General features: G+C 45.6%; 1 protein-coding gene across 5 annotated transcripts in view; it reads right to left on the minus strand.

The window, feature by feature from the left end:
* ANKRD17 (ankyrin repeat domain 17) overlaps positions 1 to 22,095 on the minus strand; it is a 67,356-nt gene that overhangs the window by 21,043 nt on the left and 24,218 nt on the right. For all 5 annotated transcript variants that reach the window (XM_084204837.1, XM_084204836.1, XM_084204840.1 and 2 more), the window contains exons 2-14: positions 12,869 to 13,022; positions 12,126 to 12,282; positions 10,685 to 10,832; positions 10,263 to 10,410; positions 8,939 to 9,172; positions 8,000 to 8,094; positions 4,803 to 5,040; positions 4,434 to 4,625; positions 3,965 to 4,074; positions 3,163 to 3,250; positions 2,496 to 2,623; positions 1,929 to 2,072; positions 1,268 to 1,370 (exon numbers count right to left, since the gene is read on the minus strand). In XM_084204837.1, coding sequence (XP_084060963.1) covers positions 1,268 to 1,370; positions 1,929 to 2,072; positions 2,496 to 2,623; positions 3,163 to 3,250; positions 3,965 to 4,074; positions 4,434 to 4,625; positions 4,803 to 5,040; positions 8,000 to 8,094; positions 8,939 to 9,172; positions 10,263 to 10,410; positions 10,685 to 10,832; positions 12,126 to 12,282; positions 12,869 to 13,022 — 1,939 coding nt within the window. The remainder of the gene's footprint in view (positions 1 to 1,267; positions 1,371 to 1,928; positions 2,073 to 2,495; positions 2,624 to 3,162; positions 3,251 to 3,964; positions 4,075 to 4,433; positions 4,626 to 4,802; positions 5,041 to 7,999; positions 8,095 to 8,938; positions 9,173 to 10,262; positions 10,411 to 10,684; positions 10,833 to 12,125; positions 12,283 to 12,868; positions 13,023 to 22,095) is intronic.

A 22,095-nucleotide genomic window follows, 5' to 3' on the forward strand; every position in this document is an offset into this window, starting at 1 on the left:
CAATCGGTACGCTTTTGCCAAAGGAAGCGATTGTCTCGAGCCGCTGCTACCGAGTGCTGCTACACGGAAACTGGGAACAAAAAGCAAGGATATGCTGTCTCTGTGCTTGGTGTTCTGCGTCTGGTATGGTGTTGGGACATGAACGTAGGCTTACAGCCCTGAAAGCGCAGCCCAAGGGACACAAAAACATCTCTAGGACTGGGACTAGGCCGCCGGTTTTGCAACCGACTCGGTACGCTTTAAGAAGTGCTGGGCTTTCTACAACTAGGCATCCTTTCGCTCCAGGTATCCAGCTTTGCTCAGGTGACAAAGAGTGCCAGAACCCAGGACTGCCATTTAGATCTAGCAGGACCTAACAGGGTGTCTTTAGCCACTAGGTTTTATCCATAGCAGACACGATTTGGCCTGTGTCAAAGCTCAGCTCTCTGTCCAGGCAAGGCAAGTATTTCAGCCTTCCTGCAAGAACAAGCGATGGACTAATCCAACTGGTCTTTTATGCAGAAGTCCCCAGTAACACAGCTGACATGCTCTGCCATACCAGGTGGAGAAGCAACAATCGGTTAATTTTGAAGGGCGAAAGGCAAATCAAAACTCAGGATCTGAGGCAGTGGAGGTGCCCAGTTTCTTCCAGCCATCCTCGCTGTATCTCCAGAACAATACAAGTGTACACACAGGATTAATTTTAGGACATGCACGCCTGTATTTGCTACTGCTGATGCTTGATAAAAATTGGTTTTTGACGAGAATTCTTAAGTACAGAAAGCATTAAGTGTCAAAATGGCGAGAGCAAAATAGATGCAAATTTAGTCCTAGGAGGACCTGAGCCACATCAGACTAAAGATTTTACTGCACAAGAAATTCCGCCTTCAATCCAATTAGTCAAACCCACTCCCAGACTACTACCCTAAGCAAACACAAGTTATCAAATCAACTATGATATGGAGATTAACATGGGTTTTGCAACTTCCATTATCCAATTTCTATAGACTTCTGGGTAACATTTTGCATGAGTTCAGTGTGTCAGACTAGAGATTTTAGCATATTTACTTAGGCAGATTTCTTGACGTTTTATGATTACAGGGTTAGATGACTGATACTTGGTGGATAAGCAAATCCTTAAAAAAATAATTAAAAAAAAATCAAGATTGCAGTTTCCTTGACTGAATCCATAAACACTCTTCATAGGAGCTACTCTGCTACAAGTGCAAGCCTCTATCTTCTACCTAGGAAGGATATTTAGACAATAAGCTGCAGAACTAGGACTGACCTTTGTTTCTGATGGGAAGGGTTGTGGCGACATTAGCAGGGGGTTTGTCAGGCTCCTGGGGTGGGACGACCATGGGCAGCGCCTGCACTGGTACTCGAGGAGCCTAAAACGTCGGATACTAACAGATTACTCTTCTCATACTCTGTGCTAGTTACAATTCAACAGAAGGTCAACAAAATCTCTTAGGAAAATAGACTTTAATGGTGACTAAGAACATTCAATACGGTTTTTAATATGCTGAATTCGGTGATTAACACCTGGAGATCATGTGATCTCCACCTACTTGGCATTTTTAACCTAAAAAATTATTTGCTGAACCATACTCAGCGTGGTACAGTGCTGTACTGTAGTACAGCAAATAAAAGCCACAATGGGCTATAAATTCAATTCTGTAGAGTTTCATTTAAGCAGATCTTTGCACTTGCTGGTTTTGTCCACTCTCAGTGGTTTTTTCCAGCAATACTTAGAGAACAGTAAGAATGATGAGAGCACTACATCATAACGTTCAAAAGTGTTGCCCATTTCCATTAGAGCTCCAAGCAATTCTGAGTGTGCTCACCCACAGTTTATGATAGGACATGACTGACTTTTCTCTCACCTTTAAACTCTCGCCTAAGTAAGTGCAAAAAAGCCCTGCAGACCACGAGCCCCGAACTCTTACCCTGTTGAGGTCATGGGATGGTGGGGTCAGCTGAGTGGCATCAGGTGGAGGAGCAGAAAGCAAGTTGTTTGGGTAATCTAGAAGGTAACAAACCACGCTGGTGTGACCGCCTTTGGCTGCCTCGATCAGCATGGTCGATCCATCCTGCCAGGGAAAGAGCACACAGTTAGAAATGAGCATCATGGAAATAACACTGCAACCCTTTGGGAGACACAACACACTACCTATGTGACTGCTTTCTGCTCTAGTGAATACTCCATCTCCACAAGTCCACATCTAAACTTAAAGACTTGATGAAGTACTTTCCAAAACAAATTAAATTAATAGTACTTCAAAATTCTTTCCTCTTCCACAATCAGCGCTTGACAACTGGAAGGCAGCCTTGATACTCATGATGGTCGAGAGACCTGCACTAACTCCAACAACACGTACATGAGCAGAACATCTGCTTGTGCAAAACTCCATTTAAATCATCACAGGCTGGGTGAGTTGTAGAGAACACAGAAGGAGAAACTCCAGCTGGGTATCCTTAGTTTTAGAGGAAAATGAGGCAGCTGAGGGACAAACCTTGAGTCTGTGTGTGGGATCAGCACCGTGAGCGAGCAGTAACTCCACCACTGCCAAGTGACCTCCGGCACAGGCCAGCGACAGCACTGTGTGATCGTTGTTCGCTGTGGTCCTGTTCACATTTGCTCCTGCACAAACACAAGGGCAAACATCAGCTGGTGCACCTCTCTCAAATGTAACACAATTATCTGCTCTGCAATCTACACAGGGAAAACTCCATCCTGCCAGAGGTCCTACTCCATGCAAGGCAGGGACAAGAAAAACTCTTGAGAATCAGCCCAAGAGAGGGAAAATGGAAATTCCCAGTTTGTACTGAAACGTCAAGCAAGCTATAGTCAAAAAGTAGAAACCAATAGGCACTCATAGCTCAGTTGCCAAAGACAGTGCTCCAAAGCTACACCATGGGCCATGGAGACCCCAGGGATCCCTACTACTGCTGCTTCTACTAGGAAGTACAGACTGAAATACACTATTTTTACAACTACATGCAGTTCCACTAATCTCAGCAGAAACCACAGGTAATCATTACACACCTAGTTGGAGAATCAATTGCCAACTTGAGCTAGGATATTTAAAGCAAATCCAAGGAAGTTACACTAGCTCTGACATGTTCTTAACTTGAAGTATTTCTAATGTCAGGAAAACCCAAACCATTCCACACTCTTACCTTTGCTAATCAAGAACTGAACAGTGCAAACATGACCTGCCCTGGCAGCTTTCATGAGAGGGGTTCTTCCACCTTCTGATTCATGCTCCTAGAGCAGATAAAGAAAGGCTTCAAAATCCAAAGTGGCATGTGAAAGAAAGCAAGCCAGCCTCCCGGGTTTTTGAAGGAAAAGGTGCTAGACATGGAACATCCTTCTCTAGTGTTTCACGAGCTTAGCCATAAATACTCAGCTAAAGTTTGAACTAAGGGTATTGTGAATGCAGGTGAACCATTCACCACCTGTCTCTGCACAGGTTTGACTCCTGGACAGAAAGCATTCAAGGCACACAAGGGGGATTTGAGTTAAACAGGACATCTTATGACACATGCTTAACATCACTTTTTTGATAACACACTGGTGGTAAAAGACTACTGAAAAGTAAAAACCATTTCACCTCCATCATCTTAATTCCATTACAGCCCACCAAACAGACTGTCAGCTATCTGATGCATAAGGAATAGAACAGATTTGCAGGTATAAGGACTAACCTACAATCAGCTTAACAATTTGAAGCTGAATACCATGTCAAAATAATGAAATCCCTTTTTTTCCTGTCCAGGAAACCTTGAATGGCTTGGAAATGCTTTAGACATCAATCACCAGAGGACTGTAACTGACCTCTGCACTTTAGGGTAATCTAACAGCCCAAAATACATTAAAGAACATGTAAATTTTCAGCAATGAACACAGAAACAGAAAGAATATCAGATGCTGATTATTTAATATCCTACTTAGATTTTTTAAGGAAGGTAAATGACTTACCAGATCTGCACCCGCCTGAAGTAAGACATCTGCTACATCAGTGTGGCCATTCTCACAGGCGTACGTCAGCGCCGTGTCACCTGTTGCTGTTGTTGCGTGCACATTAGCCCCTGAAACAGAAGGGCAAAACCTTGTAAGCTTTATCATGGGCATTACAGAAAACATCCAAGCCTCCACACTCTTGACAGGATCAAACAGCAAATGAAACTTTCCCCTTCCAATCCAGCATCTATTAAACTGATAACCTGATGGGACTCTACGAGGAATAAAAACAAACTGCAAGTTAGCTCCAAACAAGTTTACATGAACTCAATCTTCAAAAGTTCAATTAGAGACCAACCAGTAAATTATTTTGGGCTTCAAAGACCTTCACTTCAAGAAGCTGCCAAAGAAAATGTAATTAATATCAGACAAAGCATTTTTCTCTTAGATGAAGCCTTTACAAAAGTGTTAACAAAATGATCCATACCTGCAGCTAATAAGTATTTAACCAGCTCCAAATGCCCCTCCTGAGCAGCCTCCATCAAAGGTGTGGAACAGCCGAGTTCGATGTCAGCTCCTGCTTTAATGAGAAAATCGGCCACCTCCAAAAACCCTCCGCAGCAAGCCAGAGTTAATGCGGTTTCTTGCGTCTCCTCTGTCTGAGCGTTGATGTTCGCTCCTTCAAACAACACAAAACACCGGTTACACGAGGCAGGATCAGCACACAAACCACCTCCATATGCACAAGGCATCTTATAACCAAAGGAAACAAAAATCCCAGCGGCTCGGAGCTTCTTCCCCAGCACACGCAGCTGTCAGCCGAGCCGCAGCCCGCGCAAGGCCCCGCAGCAGTTACCTTGCCCAAGCAGCAGTGCCACCATCTCCTCGTGGCCTTCCCGAGCTGCCTCCATCAGTGGCGTGTATCCCTCATCGTTGACCTCTTCCAAGTTAGCCCCACGCTCAATCAGCAGAGCTGCCAGCTCCACGTGCCCGCCACAGGCTGCCAGAGTCAGCGGGGACTCGAAGGAGTCGGCAGGCATGTTCACCTGAGCTCCGCTGTCCAGAAGTAACCTTGCCACTTCCACATGACCATCCTGGAAATCCAAAAAAAAACCAAACCAAGATCAGAAGACTGACCAAATGGAAAAACTGCTTTTCTCCACAGCTTCACAGCTTTGTCACAGACTCAAATTCCCGCAAAATACACAAAATGCAATGAGGGAGTAAAATTAGTTCAAAAATACAATGGAACTTGCTGAACAGTTTTTCTGAATATTTCCCAGAATATATGGATGAAGATCTCCTATATTGAACAGGCACCTGTAGAAACATTGAGCATGTTTTACTAAATATGTGCTGTGAACCTCCTATCAGATCTCTCTGCCAATGGTGTAAGCAACAAGCCAGACAACTTTGTATCAGACTCCAGTTCACATGTTTGGGATCAACTTACTTGGGGCTCGGGGAACTCCAAAATAAAGCCCAGAAAGTCAAGAGGGAGCTCACCACTACTTTAGAAGCTTGTCTCCTCCAGAAGAACAAGAGTGAGATTCTTTTGCTTCCTCCCTTTCTTAAGAAGCAGCCATGCACACTGACCTGGCTTGCCTCACGGCCCCTGCAAAACTATTTCACTGCTCAATTTAACAGCAGTCAAGATTTACTTTCTCCTTCCAAGTGAAAAGCCTAAATGAGACCACTTGTCAGAGGTTCCTTACACATCCCAGGAGCCACCCACCCGAGCAACAGCTTTCCCTTGGCAGGGTTCTGGAAGGATTTTCCAGACACCATGATCATGCTCCACTGTGATCAAACCCCTTCTACCAAAATGCAGCTCCTAAATTTGCTTTCTTCCTCGAAAAATACTTCAGCATAGGATCTCTGTCACATTTTCAGTATTCCATAAAGTCAGGAACTATCTGAAGTGGCTTTTCAGCTCCATGTTTACACTGGAGGCCTGACAGTGACACATCCAATTGCCATTCCATGCTGCTTTGTTCAGACAGAAGCAGAGCCTGCCTGGGTCGCTCCGCTCCAACAACAGCAAGAACTCTCCAAGCTGATTTTCCCCATGAGGAGATGGCCACCATTCCAACTTGGAGGAACCAAAATCTGACAAACACAATGCCAGAGGGCTTCAGCAAATAAGCAGCCACTCACCAGGAACACAAGGCATTCCCAAGGTTGCCACTGAACGAGGTAAGTACACCTTGATCTCAGATTAATTCCTAAGAGGCAACAAATCTCATCCACAGCCATCCTTGCCAAGCTGGAAACCCCAAGTCCAAAAAGCTCTTTTCCAGACAAAATACCAAACTGCATCTGACGTTTTTCCGCTTCATTTTCTCAAGTGTTTCATACCTTATTCTGATATCCAGGGAGCAGAGCACGGCTTCCTCTCGGAAAAATATCTAGGACATTAACTAGGACATATTCACCTTTTACACGAAATGACAGTACTATTTTAGGGAAAAACTCCAAGCCTCCATAAAGAATCTTTCCTCAGGGAAATGCAGAGACAGTGCCTCATCCATCAGGCTCTGGCAAGACAGCTACCTGCTCACCCCTGCTCCACGCTGAGGATGGCACGACGCAGCACCGAGGCTTGCTTCAAAGCTTCCTATGTGGGCCAAGCAGCCTGCAGGAAACTGCTGGAGCTGCACCACACAAGGGAACTGCATCCATGTTTTAATAAACCCTGCAGCGGGGTGGGGCTGCTGAGCTCTCCTACAACAGCCAGGAAAAGCCTTCCAGCTGCTAAGGGATCAGGAAAAGTCACCTGAGCAACCTTCACGAGAGCACCAGCTGCATTTTAAAGCTGAAGCTCTCTGGGCAGCAGTCCTTCAGCGAGAGGAAACACCAACTAGATCACCCTGCTTTTTGCTCCCACAAGCCAAGTGCCACGGTCCAACACCTCATGTGCATCAAGTCAGTATTAACTGCTGTCTTAAAAAACTGTCAGGCACAAGTGTTCCTGAATCCACAAGGCTGCAGAAGGGTTTAAACCTGCACTGGCTATGCCACAGACAGACAATTCTGTGAGGACACGTTCAAGCTCAAAGCTGTTCCAGAGAAGGAAGTTTTCCTGTGCCACTGAAGAGCAGTAACTGTTTCTGCACAAAGAACATGCTGAGATGGAAGTCCTTGCTCTGCTTCACTTCACACTGCAAGGTTTTTAAATACTGCTAGAGAAAGCTGCTCCTCCTCTCATCAACAGAGCTGAAGGTATGAGACTCTCAACTATCTGCCAGCTCTGAGCACCAGCATGGAACTGCCTCCCTAGAACAGCTTCCTGCAGAAATAAGGGAGAAGAATTTTTTCCTACTGCTCAGTAATTTTTAACAAAAAATTAGGTCTTAACATCTCTGTGGGTCTGATGGAATTTTTTTAGTCTATTAGAAGAGTTAAAAGGGCAGAGGAGAATGACAAGGAAAGGAAGGCTTGATCCATAGCTCCACCACAAAAACATCCTGATGAGAAGGCAACTGCAACATCAAACAAGGTCATTTTACCATCGACTCCCAGGAACTGGCTGCAAGGCCATGGCCAAGGATATTCATGTGGCTGCTCTAGTAAGATTTCAGGGTGAGATAAAGGACAGCTAGAGTTCTGTTTACCTACGTGACTTTCGTTGGAACAACTTTCAAGAAGTAGAATGGTTTCTGTTAATCATTCCCCCATCTGAAACCATTAACTTCAACAGACACAACTGGATGATTTTAGAACCATTACACAGTTGTTTCAGGGAAGGGCAGACTAAACAGGGATTTACTACCCTCCTCTACAGCCATGGGTTCACAGTGTGACATTACACAAGGCTAATGCCATGAAAATCCCAACACATGAGGAATCTATTTGGAGAGAAGGATAAAAAGAAAATTTAAGAAATGAATTCTCAGTTTAACAATCAAGTTAACTTCCCATCAAGCAGACAAGAGAACCAAGACATCACAGTTAGATTCTGTGCCAGAAGGACACTCAAAGGAATCACTTTCTCCATCTTCAGAAAGAAGATAGAGCCCATAGACCTCACTGCTCAAGTCTTACATCTCTTACCATGCAAGCCTCCATGAGAGCAGTGTGCATCTCATCTGTCTTGTGCTCCTGGTCTGCACCGGCTTCCAGCAGAAACCTCACCATTTCCAGATGGCCTGTGTGGAGAAAACAGTTCACAGAGGGAAACTGCTTGAGAAAGTGCATTTCAACACTCATAGTGTTCTAAAGTACATTATGAAGGTCATGGATGTCCATGTTGCAACATAAAAAAATCCACTCCGGAACTGTGTGTGTTTGTATCTCTGCTGTCTATGTGCACAGCAGCTTATCAGTGTAGTTGGTCAAAAATACAAATGAACGACTAAGACCAGCTTCTACACAGGTGCCACACAAGTACCTCTGCTACCAACATCAACTGCTTCATGATGGCAAGGGCCTAATAAAACATGTGCTAAGTGACTATAACAGCAGCTGCTGGGCTGTAGGAACATATTTTGCTTCTTAATTAAACATCTTCATCCCTTTCTGGGGTGCTACAATTCTGCTACCTAATGCTCTAAGAGAGGAAACAAAGGCCTGCTGTCCACAGCACTGACACCGAAAAGGCAGTGTCATAAACCTTGCATGATTTGCAAGTGCCAAGTCCTCTAAAATGAAATATTTTCTGTATTTAAGCAGAGGTACCGGGCACAAAACAGCTGTAATAAAGCAAGTTTAGCTTACTTATTCTGTAATATAGCACATAGGTTCCTTGTCTCTTCACTTGTTTAACAGAGCATCTTCTAAATAATCATACCTCAAACCGAAGTTTTGGATCTGGATACTCAGACTGCGCACACAGATGATTTTGCACAGGGCACAGGCATGCTGTGCAGTATCACAGCCAGGAGGAGAGCAGCACAGGGTGTGCTCACAGCTCTCAATGCCCTGGCGGTGGGCAGCACGGCTGAGGGACTCCCCGCTGGCCCTGCCCCCTGTGCACCCGACGCGGTGCGGTACCTTTGTAGCAGGCCAGCGTCAGCGCGCTCTCCTTGAACTCGTTGGAGTGCGTGTTGATGCCCGCCCCGTTCTCCAGCAGCACCCTGGCCACCTCCACGTGCCCGGCGCTGCCTGCCTCCATCAGCGGCGTGTGGCCGTTCTCGTTGTGGTCCTCGATGCTGGCGCCCGACTCCAACAGCACCTTCACCACATCCACGTAGCCCCCGGCGCAGGCGTACGTCAGGGCTGTGTTGCCTGAAGGCAGAGAGAACAAGGCTTGGGAACAGAACCTGATGGCCTTCCTTCACCCAGAGCTTCACCTGATGCTCCAGGCCATCCCTTTTACCTGGATACCTGACGGAACAGGGCTTTTCAGGCTACAGATGAAGAGCTACAGGGAGGGGGAAATCAGTAATGGCACCAAGCAGCTCGGTGCTGACAGACTGAGGACCTCCTTGTGCCTGTACTGGCGCACCTCTCTTGCCATTTCTAGCCCAGCCTCTCTCACAAAGCCCAGTCCATTTTCCTGTTAATCAGCAGGAGCACACGATGCTCTAAGAATGAAAGCTCTAAACCAGGAGCAGAATGAACTGCCGCTTCTAAATCGAGTCTTAAGCACCTGCAAGGGGCTAGATCCAAAATGTTCCTAGTCATTACAAGGAAAGGAAGACAACTTCTGTGGAAAAAAATACAACAACACGGATCTGCACACAACAGTCAAAGAATCTGCCTCTGTGAAGGACATCTTGAAAAAAGTTAAAGGTCAAGGCCATATTGCCACTGAGAAAACTTCACTGAAAAAAAAAAATTAAAAAATAAATAAGGGGGCCTCTGGTATCCCCCTCTCCCCCTCACTCAGGGTCAGCTCAACATTCATCAGTTACTGCTGACTACACACCAGATCTCCACTTGCAGGCTACAAAAACTTAGAAGATTTCCCATTCTGGTCACTTCAACACAAATTGCTAGCAAATGACCATAGAAAGAGTGGAAGGGGAGGCCCTCTTCTCACTTTTCTCCTTGTGTTTCCTGACCTGCCACCAAATAACTTCTCCACCTACATGCAAATTTACCAAACTGTGCTTAAAATGTGACAACAAATCCTAGGTAGTGAAACACCTTCCAGTTACTAACTGACCTTATCCACCTTTCTATGTCTCCATAATACTTGACCCACATCCAACAATATTTCAGAGTTGCACTTAGAAAAGAGAGTTTACATGGCAAAACCACAAGTAAGCATTCTGCCTTGCTGGGCTGAGAGCCGCTGCTCCCCAGTTCCCACACCAAGTTCCCCGCAGAGAGCAAATGGCAGCTCTGCAGTGGTTCCCAAGAGCCCCTTTACCTGTGGATGACTGTGCGTTCACATCAGCACCGTGAGCTAGCAGCAGCTTGACAATTTTGACGTGCCCGCCGTTGGCAGCAGCCATTAGAGGTGTGATGTCTCCCTTGATTCCCCGGTCCTCCACATTGGCATGCATTGCCAGGAGAACCTGCCGAGAGACACTGATCAACAAGGCCGAGTGACAAACCCTGCCCCTGCACTACAAACCCCCACCCTCACCCCGGAGCTGGGTGAGCAATCCTCACAGAAAACAGGCACCCAGAATGCATGAGCAGCATTTAGTGCCTGAGACTCGTCTGCCAGTGAACTGCCATTTCTCACTACCTCAACCACCCCCTTCCAGGTGCACAAAATGCTAATAGATTGATCTAACATCTCTTTATGTACAACACACACATGGTACAAACAGCCAGGAAACCAACCTGTGCAAGCTCATAATATCCTGCTGAGCAGGCCAAGCAAAGGAGGCTTTCCCCTTCCTCTGTGTGCTCGTTGACACTGCGGCCTTCAATGAGCAGCTTCCGCACAGCATTCACGTCTCCTTCGGAACAAGCCTCGGCCAAGCTGCGGCTAACAAGGGGAAAGCATTCAGAGTGGAAAGGGACTCTGCCTCAGCTCCAGTGTGCCATGAGGACACAGTCAGCAAAAAAGGAAACACCAGCTAAAAACGTGCCAACCGCTAATTAAACAAGTGCCACTTTTACACTTGAGATTTCCCAGCTAACTTGGCTGAAAATTAAGTCGTGTCCATATCCACTCCTGCTATTAATTTTTAACAGAAGTTTACAAGAGAAAGAGATGCAGGATATCCCAGGACCAGAGGACATGGAAATCACCTGTCAATCTTGAGAAAACTTTATTTGTTCAGCACTGTAACTATTAATTCAACTAAAACAAATCACCCACATCAGTCTTCTCCTGTAGCAAACTTAACCACTTCCATTCTCTCCTGTGCTGAAAATACCAGGGCCTTGTAACCAGACATAATTTTAGTACATAGAGAATCAATTCTGAAATATGCCTCCTCACTACATGTTGACCTTTTCTTTTGATTTCCAAGAACCCCTGTTTTTAAAACTACTTTGGCAACTACCACCATTCCCAAGAAAAGAGGTGCAGAGGAGAAGAGGGGATGCAGACAGAACCGAAGCAGACATAACCCAAAATTATACTGCTTTTCATGCTGTTCTTACAGCAAGAAATGTTTCTTTGGAGTTATTCCGTATAGAAGGAACAAACTCCTGACTAGCACAGCACCACTTGGTTGTCCCTACTAACACTGCTTCCACTGCACTGAAGCCTTATGGCAGCCTGGAAGGAAACCTCCTTCTTCTTTCCCTCCTGAATACCCCAGTGGACAAAACTGCCCATCTAAAGCAACCAAGTCCAGTCCAAGAGCAGCAACTCCCTGGCTGAGGTAACACTGACCACTACGGAACTCCAGTCACTCAAGGGTGTTCCCCTTCCTCAATTAAAAAGGCACTCTGAAATTCCCTAAAAGATTTTTTTAATCTCAAATCTTGTTTCATGCTATCACTGAATGACCAATGTGAGGATTTGCAACTCTCTGGAACTTTTCTAAGGCCCATACCATTGAAGAGCTTGGAAATGTTTCTACAGACGGTCACGATACACTCCTTGGAGTGTCATTCCGTAATTCTAAGCAGCACGAATTGCTTCACTCTCTACTGCAAGACCTGCCAGTCCACAAATATTTAAGCAGGAGCAGCAAAGGTGATAACTTGGCACCAATTCCACTTGAGTAAGAGTTTCATCATGCCCTCAGCACAAGTGCTAGAACAAGAAAAACCACTTCTAGAAGGAGCAAAGGGCCGAGAGGCTCCAGGACAAAAGCCGCCTTACTTGTCCGTCTGCCCTGCATTGGCCGTGCTCTCCGCTCTCATCCGGGTCAGCGCGGCGGCAGCTTCATCCAAGGCGCAGCTGACCGACGAGGTCAGCCTGCGGAGCACCTCGGGGTCTGCAAAGGCCTTCCCATCCGCCGTCGACAGCTTCCCTATTCCTGCCGTGCCGACCCGCGGCGCACGGGCACGCGCGCCAGCAAAGGAGAGAACACACAGGGTCAAAGTGAGCCCGGGAGGGCTGTCGGCAGGAATGTTCCAAGCACAATCAACTACAGCTTCCAGAACGATGCGTTTAGCTCTTCACAACACTCATCCAGAGCTGCACGTGACCGAAACCCTCCAATCCATAGAAGGAATCAGTTTTCAGCTACCGAATCTACGTAATATAGGCAACTATCAAAGCTTTTCATGCAGCACCTACTACAAAATAAAACCTATTCAGCCATTCAGGGCTTGACATAATGGCACATGCCAAAGTCAGGCATCAATTTTGACTCAGGCTTTCAGAACGCCAGCATTGGAGAAGTCTGATTGGAAACATCCTCACGTGAAATTCTGATTTTCCACACCTTGGAATACTCTAAAATGAACTTGTTTCTCTTCCGTGACACCCCTGCCAAATCCACCCCGCCGTGCATTTTGCAGCTGTATCATGCTCCTATGGATTAGCCTTACGCAAGCGATTCCAGGGTGGACTCCTGTAAGGGCTTCGGGGTTAAACCTGTACGGGACACGAGGACTTACCCGCAGCTTCAAGTAAAGCTTCTAATCTCGCCTGGGTTTCGGGATCTACTGTTCTCAGGTCAGCACCATCAGCAGTACTTGACAGCAGCAATTTAGAAGCTGTTTCCAACATTGGGTTTTCGAGATCATCCTGATCCAAGATGAATGATTCCACCTGAAAAGAAACAGACCTGGTTTAACAATGATATAACTGACCGAAATGGACTTCGATCAGAAAAAACCTGCAGCTGAAGTTATTATTTAAGCATTTTAAGTACTTCGTTGGCTTCTGCCATCTCACTTCAGGTCTGAAGTCTCCTAATCCAACATCCAAAAAAATGACAACATGGATAAGCAACACCTTCCACATAATATCAACGCCACTACAAAACTACTTGATGTCACAGCATCTTTCTCAAGATAACATTTTCTTAAACTTGTTCTATGGAATATGCAACTGTTTATCTGCCTGTTTTAGCAAACAGATGCTGAGCTGTCCGAATTCTTCTTCAGACCTTACTTTTCTGTGCCATCCACCTGTTTTTGCTGTGAAATAGGGAGAAATTAGGAACGAGATGAGTGTTTTAGAGAAGAAAGCCCTAATGCTCATTTGTGTTAACCTGCCTACTAGAGGACAAGTAGTGCAAAGATACTTCTCTCAGAGTTCCATGAGCTCACGCCACAGCCTGTGAAATAGTCACCCAAACAATTATCAAATTTAAAAGACAAGTTAAACATTCCCCTACAAAGCTCAACAGCTTCCAAAATTCCCAGTTTCAAAACCCAAACCCCAATCCAAAATCAGAATCAATTTAAATGCCAGTCTGCCCAACAGAGAAATCACATGTGCCACCCCTACAATTAAACAATTAAGAACTGTAGTCACCTCCGGATAAAAGCAGCCACTGTCTGTATCTGTTTCCTCGTGGAATATACCTCGTTGAAACAGAAAATTATTTTATTCTTAAGCTTCATTTGTGTCTCCAAACTTTCAAAGCAGTCCCATGAGCATCACAAGTTCAGATTCCTGCAGATAAATTCCCCAAGAACCCATCTATGTGGGCAGATAAGGCAGAAGAGCAAGCAGGTCATCTAAGGACTCCTGGAAGGTCCCTCCAGCCTCCTATCCATTCTCTTGTCACAAGCGGGGAGCTCACACAACTTTTGCCCTCTCTCTCCCACTCCACACTTCCAGGACACACTCAGCTTCAACCCAAATCCCTTGTTTGCTAAGGAAGGCAGGCTGAGCACTACTTCCCCATTTTCCTCATTTTATCCCTTCAACACCACCGTTGAGAAACAAAGCCTCTGGTCAGCTCTTGGCAATACACCAACACACATCTCAAGGACACCTCTAAAGTCTCCCTCTGCTCTTTTGCAGCCACTCTGCCCCTCCTCCTCCAAATCTGGGAACACCAAGCTCAAAGGGAGGACTTCCAGCCTCAGACCAATGTGGCTCTGATGCCAAGAGCAGGACAGCCCAGCAACACTGCCTGTCGCTCCTCAGCAGTGTTTTCTGCAGCCATTCTCACACAGGCTGCTCTCTCTGGTTTGGCCAACTGGTGAAGGCAGCTCCAAGTTTCCTCCCCAGTCCTCAGGAAGCCTGCCTTGCCAGGGTCCTCTGCCCACCACCGCTCTCTGCACCTACACTGGTATTTAAGGCCTGTTGTGGTTCATCCGAGGACTTGCCATTTGTCTTCTCGCAGAGGACAGGCGGCCTGCTGCGGCACGACAGAGGAGCCGCCGCGCTGCTCAGGAGCCAAGCGACAGCTTTCACCCCTGGAAAGGCAAACTCCGCAGCCGTGCAAGGATTCTTGGCTCACCCAACTCAGGCAAAATCCCAACTGCTCAGACTAACTGAAAAAAATCTCCTCCAAGTGAAATAATGAACAGCTGGTCGTGGTTCCTTCTAACACTATGAAATATTTGCTGAGAAGAAAGTCAAAATAGGAAAACTACTCTCCCCCACACATCTCCTCTCCCCAAAATTAGGTCTTTCGTGCAGTTGAAGTTTCAAATGGAAAAATCCTCCCATCTTCCTTCCAGCTAAGAATATGTGCATGGTGTGATTAAATAAACAACCGAAGGAGAACAGGGGGAAGCAGAAATCCACCCACAAACAACACAGCACCGAGACTCCCGTGAGGGACCAGGAGAAAACATCCTCACAATAAAGTTTGGGGGATGTTTACCTACGTGCTGTCACTGAAAACATTTCAGAACAGTAACAAGCAATGAACTAATGGGAAAAATACTTGAACACTATTTTTAATATTACATACAGAGTAAAAATCTTTCCTATTGCAAGGTAGAAGAGATCCACCTTCAGCCTGCAGCTTGCAGAACTTCTCATCTCCTCTGCAGTTTCAAAATTGTTATTTACCTACAGGGTTTCATTACAGTCTTGTATTTTCAGTTTTTCTACACAACAGCAAGTACCATACAGGGACAGCCATGAAGACACGGTGTACCAAAGCAGGGAACAAAACCCTATTTTGGTAGAAGGGAAAACGCTACTTCTGCTTCTCAGAAAATCCTGCCTTCTCCACAGAAGCTACAAATGAAGACAAATCATTTCCATGTACCAGGTCAAGTAAACAGATATTTCCTTTAAAGGGCTTCAGACGTATTTTATTTCCCTTGACTAAAAAAAGTGGAGAATAGCATACAAATGCTCCACCTTACATATCAGAATATTTCATCTGCATGCTCCATCAGCATTCCTCCAATCCAACAATACTCTGACACAACCCAATTGTTCAGGGCCCCAGCATCAGCCCTTTTACAAGATTTCTCCTACCCTCTCATCCTGCAGCAAGAACCTCATGTTCTGTCCGGGCCTAGGTTTACTTTGCTCAAAACAATTTTTAATATATTTGACAGTTCTACTCCCAAAAAAGTGCCAGGAGAACAAAATTCCCAAGTTCTAGCTGCTCTCAAACAGGACTCATGTCTGTACACCCTGAAGACAGCCCTGTAAAATGCCAGCAAGTTTGTTCTGACTGACAAACACCAAATTCTGAACATGCATTTGAACAAATGCCAGGTTAGGACAGGAAAACCAAGCACACCCTTGTTGTCCAAACTGGCATGGCTCTGCCACCACATGGCTCTCAATCAGAGACAGAACTCAGCTCTTAAAGCTAACTCTGACTTCACCCATCTCTCTCCGTCAAGCCACCCACAAATAAAACTGCCATCAGCACAGATCCCACGGTGGACCCAAGCCTCCACATCATTTCACACAGATGTAAACTAAGGTCAAAGAATCAACTTCTTCTCAGAGTGTCCCTCACAGTAAGAAGACACAACAAAACCCCAAGTAATCACATACACATAAAAAACCCAAACAAACAAACAACAACTCTCTAGCATTAAGGACTTGAAGAAAAGCTGTGGGGTAGCTATTGATTTCAAATTTGCTGGTTTTAAGGCTAAACATGGATTAGAATCTTCCTAATTTTGCACCAGGCCAGGGAGGAAGGGAAAAGGGAAAATACATCCCACCTACAAACAGCTATCTCTTCATACAATCTCCTCCTAGGAGGAAGAAATGCAGTACCCAATACCAAGCAGCTCCTCTAGAACTACAGCATCAACTAAGGTACCAAGGCAGGCAAAGTACCCCAATGAGGATACAATGCCTAAATTAACATCACAGGTTTAAATGACAGCTCTAACCTTACACCCTGCAGAAGAACATGCCACCAGTTCCATAACCTGAGAGTTTTAAAATGAGCTGAGCTCTATCAGAATAAAACCACCTCTTAAACACTCCCTTTAGGGACAAGGCAGAAAAGACGTGCTTTCCAGCACCACCACCCTCACTGCAAATGCCACAAGCTCCATTTTTTATCCATCTAATCAGTGCATGGCTCTGCTCACTTACAGAGCATCTCTAGCATTTGTTTATCACTGAGTTCTAGTTTTCCTAAATGACATCTTTGCTGTAAGGACAACCCCAAAGCACTGAGAAAAGGCTGTAAAAAGCCATTTTCTCCTTCCCCTCTCAGGTTCCCTGTCTGATTCCAAGAGCCTATTTTGCCGATCCCATTCCCTGCTCCTTCTCTTCAGGCCATCCATGCATCCTGCATGCACCCAGTGCTGATGTGCTCCTGCCTTCCAGGATTTAGCTAGAGCAAGCACTCTGTCTAAACTAGAAAAGCTAAAATCAGGTCTGTAACATGCCATGTGAGGCAGACCAGCAACGAGTGTCCCAAATGGCACATTGGGCCCTCAGTGTGGCCCTCATTAGCAAGCCCAAACCCTTGCCCAGAAGAACCTGAATGGCACCTTGGGACAAACACCCAGTGACAAACCCCCAGTGCCCCTGAAGCTGCCTTCAGCCATCTGTGAGAGAGGAGGGTCTCCTGATGACAGGCTCAGAGCAGCAGTGCATAGCTCCTGAAGCAGCACCAAGGAAGCAGAGCACTGCAGTGAAGGGTCTGGCAGCCAGGCTGCACACAGCAGCTCTGCACGGCTGGCAAACAGCAAGTCGGGCTCATCACCCTAACAGGATTTACTTTTCAAGCTTCAGTGTTTTTAAGCACCGTAATATAAAACAGCAGCACCTCAAACTGCATTTGGATGAACCACACCAGCTCAGGCAAGTATTAAAAGACAAAAAAATCCCACTTCTCTGGAAAAAAACCTTTTTCCTTATTTTTGGGGCTGGCCCCTATCTTCCAGTCGTAAAATCCAACACAACTTCATGTCTCAGCTTTTCTGAGTGAGGACTTTCGCCTTCACAATTTAGAACTTGCTAGATTTTTACCTTGGCATTTGGGCCTTTGCTGTTTGACACCCAGAGGGTACTGAAGATCCTGAGAGGACCAGAGCAAAGCCCTTCAGAAGAACTTTAAGGACAAGGACCAGCCAGTGGGCATTGCCAGGCAGGAAACCGTAACCCCTAAAATAAACCCTACCCGACACTCCTTCTGGATCAGTTCTTTGTGAGGCACTTACTGCCAATTAGCAAGCACTTGAACAGTTGATTTTTCCCAGCTCCAAAACTTTTGGAGAACAGCAGAAGGTTTTAAAGACAACAATAAATTTAGTAAGAATTGTCAACTCTGGTGTTGCAAAGCCACCTTCAGACCAAAACCACAGCTATGACCAGGTCAGTTAATAACCCTTAGTCCCACTCAGCTGACTTCAGCCCCACTTCCCTGCTTGAAGAGCAAGGAAGTTTCAGATTCTTTCCTTACTCAGCTAAAAATGACTCCCTTACAGTGAGCAGTTTTAAACCTGATTTCCAGGAGGAACTCCTCATGCCTGACCTACAGCCACACTGCTTTCCCTGGTGCTCCAGCAACTCCCGTCCAAGATAATCTCAGCTTTCCCTCCAGAACAATTTCAGCTCTCACACCTCCAAGACACTGCACTGAAAACCAATTAATCTATCTATCTACACTTCATACATTACTGTGCATTTCTTGACAGCGTATTTTCCACTGTACACTTCAGGAATACACTTGAAGTCTGTTTCACACAGAAATAGCAATGTTTATACTCTTACCTTGAAAGGGGAACACACAGAGGAAATAAACCCCCACTCCCAGTGCAAGAACAAAGTCCAGCTCTGACTAATAACAGGCTAAGCTCACTTTGCAAGACACTGCTAGGACTTTTTCATGCCTTATATCTAACCATTTGATGCACATTAAGGGATTCATGAGGCAGGAGTGAATCAAAACAAAGCAAGGATCATTTGAAATATGACAAACTGGGCCAAGTATTTCAAGCACCCATTTTTCACTTTGGGATCCAAAACACAACATTTAAATTGACAACCCAAAACTTCTGCAAATTACAACGGTTTTTTTTGTTGTTTGTTTGTTTTTTACAACACCCCACACTACAGCAAGAACTTCATGTTTGCTCTCCCTCACCCTGCTACCTTTTAGCCTTCAGAATATCACCTCTGATGCTTTCAAAATACATGAGCCCATCTCAGTTTCAGGACAGCTTACTGGGAAAAATACTCGGATTTGAAACATCCAGACAGAGCAATTAACTTACATATGTCTTCAAACACAACAGTGAGAATGGATTTTGACTTTCACAAACTAGCTGTTGAGGAAAACTAGAGGGTTCTGCCTTCTCACCTACGTGTTTTCAGGTGAAACTACCACTTAGTAACACAGGTTTCATGGCCCTTTGCAGATCTTCACAGCATTAATAATGCATTATAGTATAAATTCCACCCAAGGCTTTACTGAAGCCAAGGCTCTGGCAGCGCCTGTCATTTCTACGGGTCAAAGCCTCACCACCACCCCATTAGGATAACATATCCCTGAAGTATAAGGGATGGTTTGCTGGCTCCTAACACAAGACACCATTTTCTTTAGATAGAGATCAGCTCCCTGGTCACTGCAAGGGAAAGCAGACATGGAAGCCAAGTGCAGCAGATGATCAAGTGCCCACTCCGTTTCAGCTCTGCAGATTTTGTGTGTTTTCCTCAAATGTATTTCCTTAGAGGAGCAAGCTGTGTGATTCTCACTTGCCCTACCCTGCTACTACAGCAGCACTGTCACCACAGACACCGTCTGACAGCACCACCTCTTCCCCGCACGGTGAGGATTGCTCCCACTGATCTGGGATGCACAATCAGATCCCTTGTCTTCTCAACATGCACTGACCCTCCCCAAACCAAAACGCCTCGTTCAGCACAAATCCCAAGTCTGGCAGATCTGGAACATCTCAACAGTATCTTCTTTCATTTTATTCCTTTGACTGTACACTCCATTTCTCTCAGTGCTGCTACAAAAATGGAAAGGGGGAGAGGAGAGGGAGGTGAGAGGAGCAGCCTGCTGCTGAAATGGCATAACACAGTCCCCAGGACTGGCACCAGCCGAGTCTCTGCTGCAGGGACACCTGCATTAGGACTGCAGTGTGCTTCTGATGACGAGACAGGTGCTGAGGTATTCACAGGAAAATTCCCTCCTCTCCTCCGCACGCTGCATTCCCAGTAGCATACACAGCAATAAAAACAGAGGGGCAGGCGTGCTGAAAGCCGGAGCTATGAGAAGGTTGTGAAACTGCAAGGAATAATATTCTTTTTCCATTTCAAACCCTCATTCCAAGCACTTGGCATACTTCCACAGGAAGCAAATTCATGCATTAACTGGTATTCAGCTGCAACCGTTCATGCGAGCAAAAATTCACGCCAGTGTAAAAATAGCAACACCTCGTCTCACTATCATTTTAACTTCCCTGCCCAAATTTCACATTTATGTGGGGGGAAAAAACACACATTTTAGTCTCTGACATGAATAACAAGATATAAACATCACCACAAAAAAAGCCACTGAAACACATACTCATGCCTCCAAAAGCTGAGCTTCAGACAATACTGTTCCATCAACAATATAAAGCTGCCACATTTTCACTCCAAGCCCTCAACACAAGTTCGCACCTTCACCCTCCTCCCAACCCTCTCTCAACCTGAACTTCTGACAGAAACCCCTTCTTTGGGAGAAGCTCTGAAATAACTGACCTCAGAAGCAAAGCTTTGACAGTGTATGAATAACTCCTATGTATCACTGGAGATGTGGTGGTCTGCATCAGAGCCACAGACAAACAGCAGCACCTGGAATAAAAGTTCTTCCCATGCCCTTGTAGAACCAAAATGGAAACCAACCCCTGCAAAAGACACAACAACTGAGGGATACTAAAGGGACAGCTTGAGCCTATGCAGGCATTTTTTGCCACCCTGAGCAAGTTACCTGTCAAGTCTTCCTTACTGCTATATCTATTTAGCAGAGACAAAACAAAGGGATCGCATAACCACCAAGAAGGAGATGGTACCACCGAGCTTCCCAGAATCACTCTTTTCCCTCATTGCCAAAATCCCCAAATGTCACACCTGAACAACTGCAGCCCCCTAAGACTCTCCCTCAAGTACCTGAGGTAAGCACCACCTAAGCTACTTAACAAATTACTCACAGGGCCACTCAAACCAGAGCTGCCTCACCACAGCCCTGAAAAGCTTAGAGGGGTTACACTCCCTCTGACCCCCCCAGACTGTGCCACAGGCTTGGTAGCAAGAGCTGCAGAAACAGCATTTTGGAGTTTTCCTGAAGGACAGCTCAAGGACTCTAAACTTCCTTGGATAAGCACATCCTGAGGATCATCACCACAGACTCAGAAAGATCCTTAAACATGACACAGCCAGCTCTGATGGATTCAGCAGGGAGAACTAAGGAAGGTAAAGAACTCAAGTAGTACAGGACAATGCAGTTCTGCAATAGTTGTTTCACCTTGGTCAATTCAGTAATTAAAAAGTGGGAAGTACATGAAGCATGACACTGCTCTGAACAGATTTTATCCCTCTACCTGAAACACAGCTCACTGGCAGCAGCACCAGCATCTGCAGACAACGTGTGCACACTGAGAAAGGACTGGAGTCCTGCTGTGCACTGTTACATCCTATTCCTCACTGCCCTACTTTCAAGGGACTAATTATTCTCTTAAGCCTTGTTTAAGGAAGGTGAGCTCCCAAGAAAGAGAAAATCCTTCTCTAACAGTTAATCACGTTCCTTTTCCACCAGACTCACCTTTTGCCTTGACTGTCCAAGGATAGATTTGACTAATTCCCAATACAAGACACTCCCAAGCAGACCATGAAGCACCTTGTTACACTGACAGATCCACAGCGACTGACTCGGATTCCTGAAGCATCTTCCTTTAAAGTGATACCTAAGGAAAAGGTGAAGACCTAAAAGAAACCCCAAAACCCTCAGCTGCTGAAAACACAAATGCATTGTTTGAGTCCTATCTCTGCAAGAGTCAAGGTTGAAATCCCAATGATAATTTATTATCTTTATCACTGAGTAACTTTTCACTAGGGGCTTTTCCACACGTTAGCTGCCTGCAGAGTCTTCAAGGAGAAGTATCTTGAGCTCTCTTCTCACAGCTCAATAAGCAGCCACTTCTATGCCACACTCAGACTTGGCTGCAACAGACCACGATCCTTCACTCATCCTTTGAAAAGGGAGTTTTTGCTTTGCACAACTAAAGGTGGAACAACTTCTCACAAACACTTTTTCTGGACTATTCCCCCATTCCATTTGCCCGGCCTCACGCACTGTGTCCAAGTTCCAGCTCAGAACTGTGCACACCCATCCATTTCCAGCTGAAACAAGTTGTTTTTCTAAGGATTGTAGCTCAGCACAGCTGAACAATGGAAACACGACATCTGAACTACTAAGTGGACAAAGCCAGCAGCAACAAAGCTCTGGGCAGAC

The sequence above is a fragment of the Fringilla coelebs genome (assembly GCF_963513975.1).
Source record: "Fringilla coelebs genome assembly, chromosome: 4".
Lineage (NCBI taxonomy): Eukaryota > Metazoa > Chordata > Aves > Passeriformes > Fringillidae > Fringilla > Fringilla coelebs.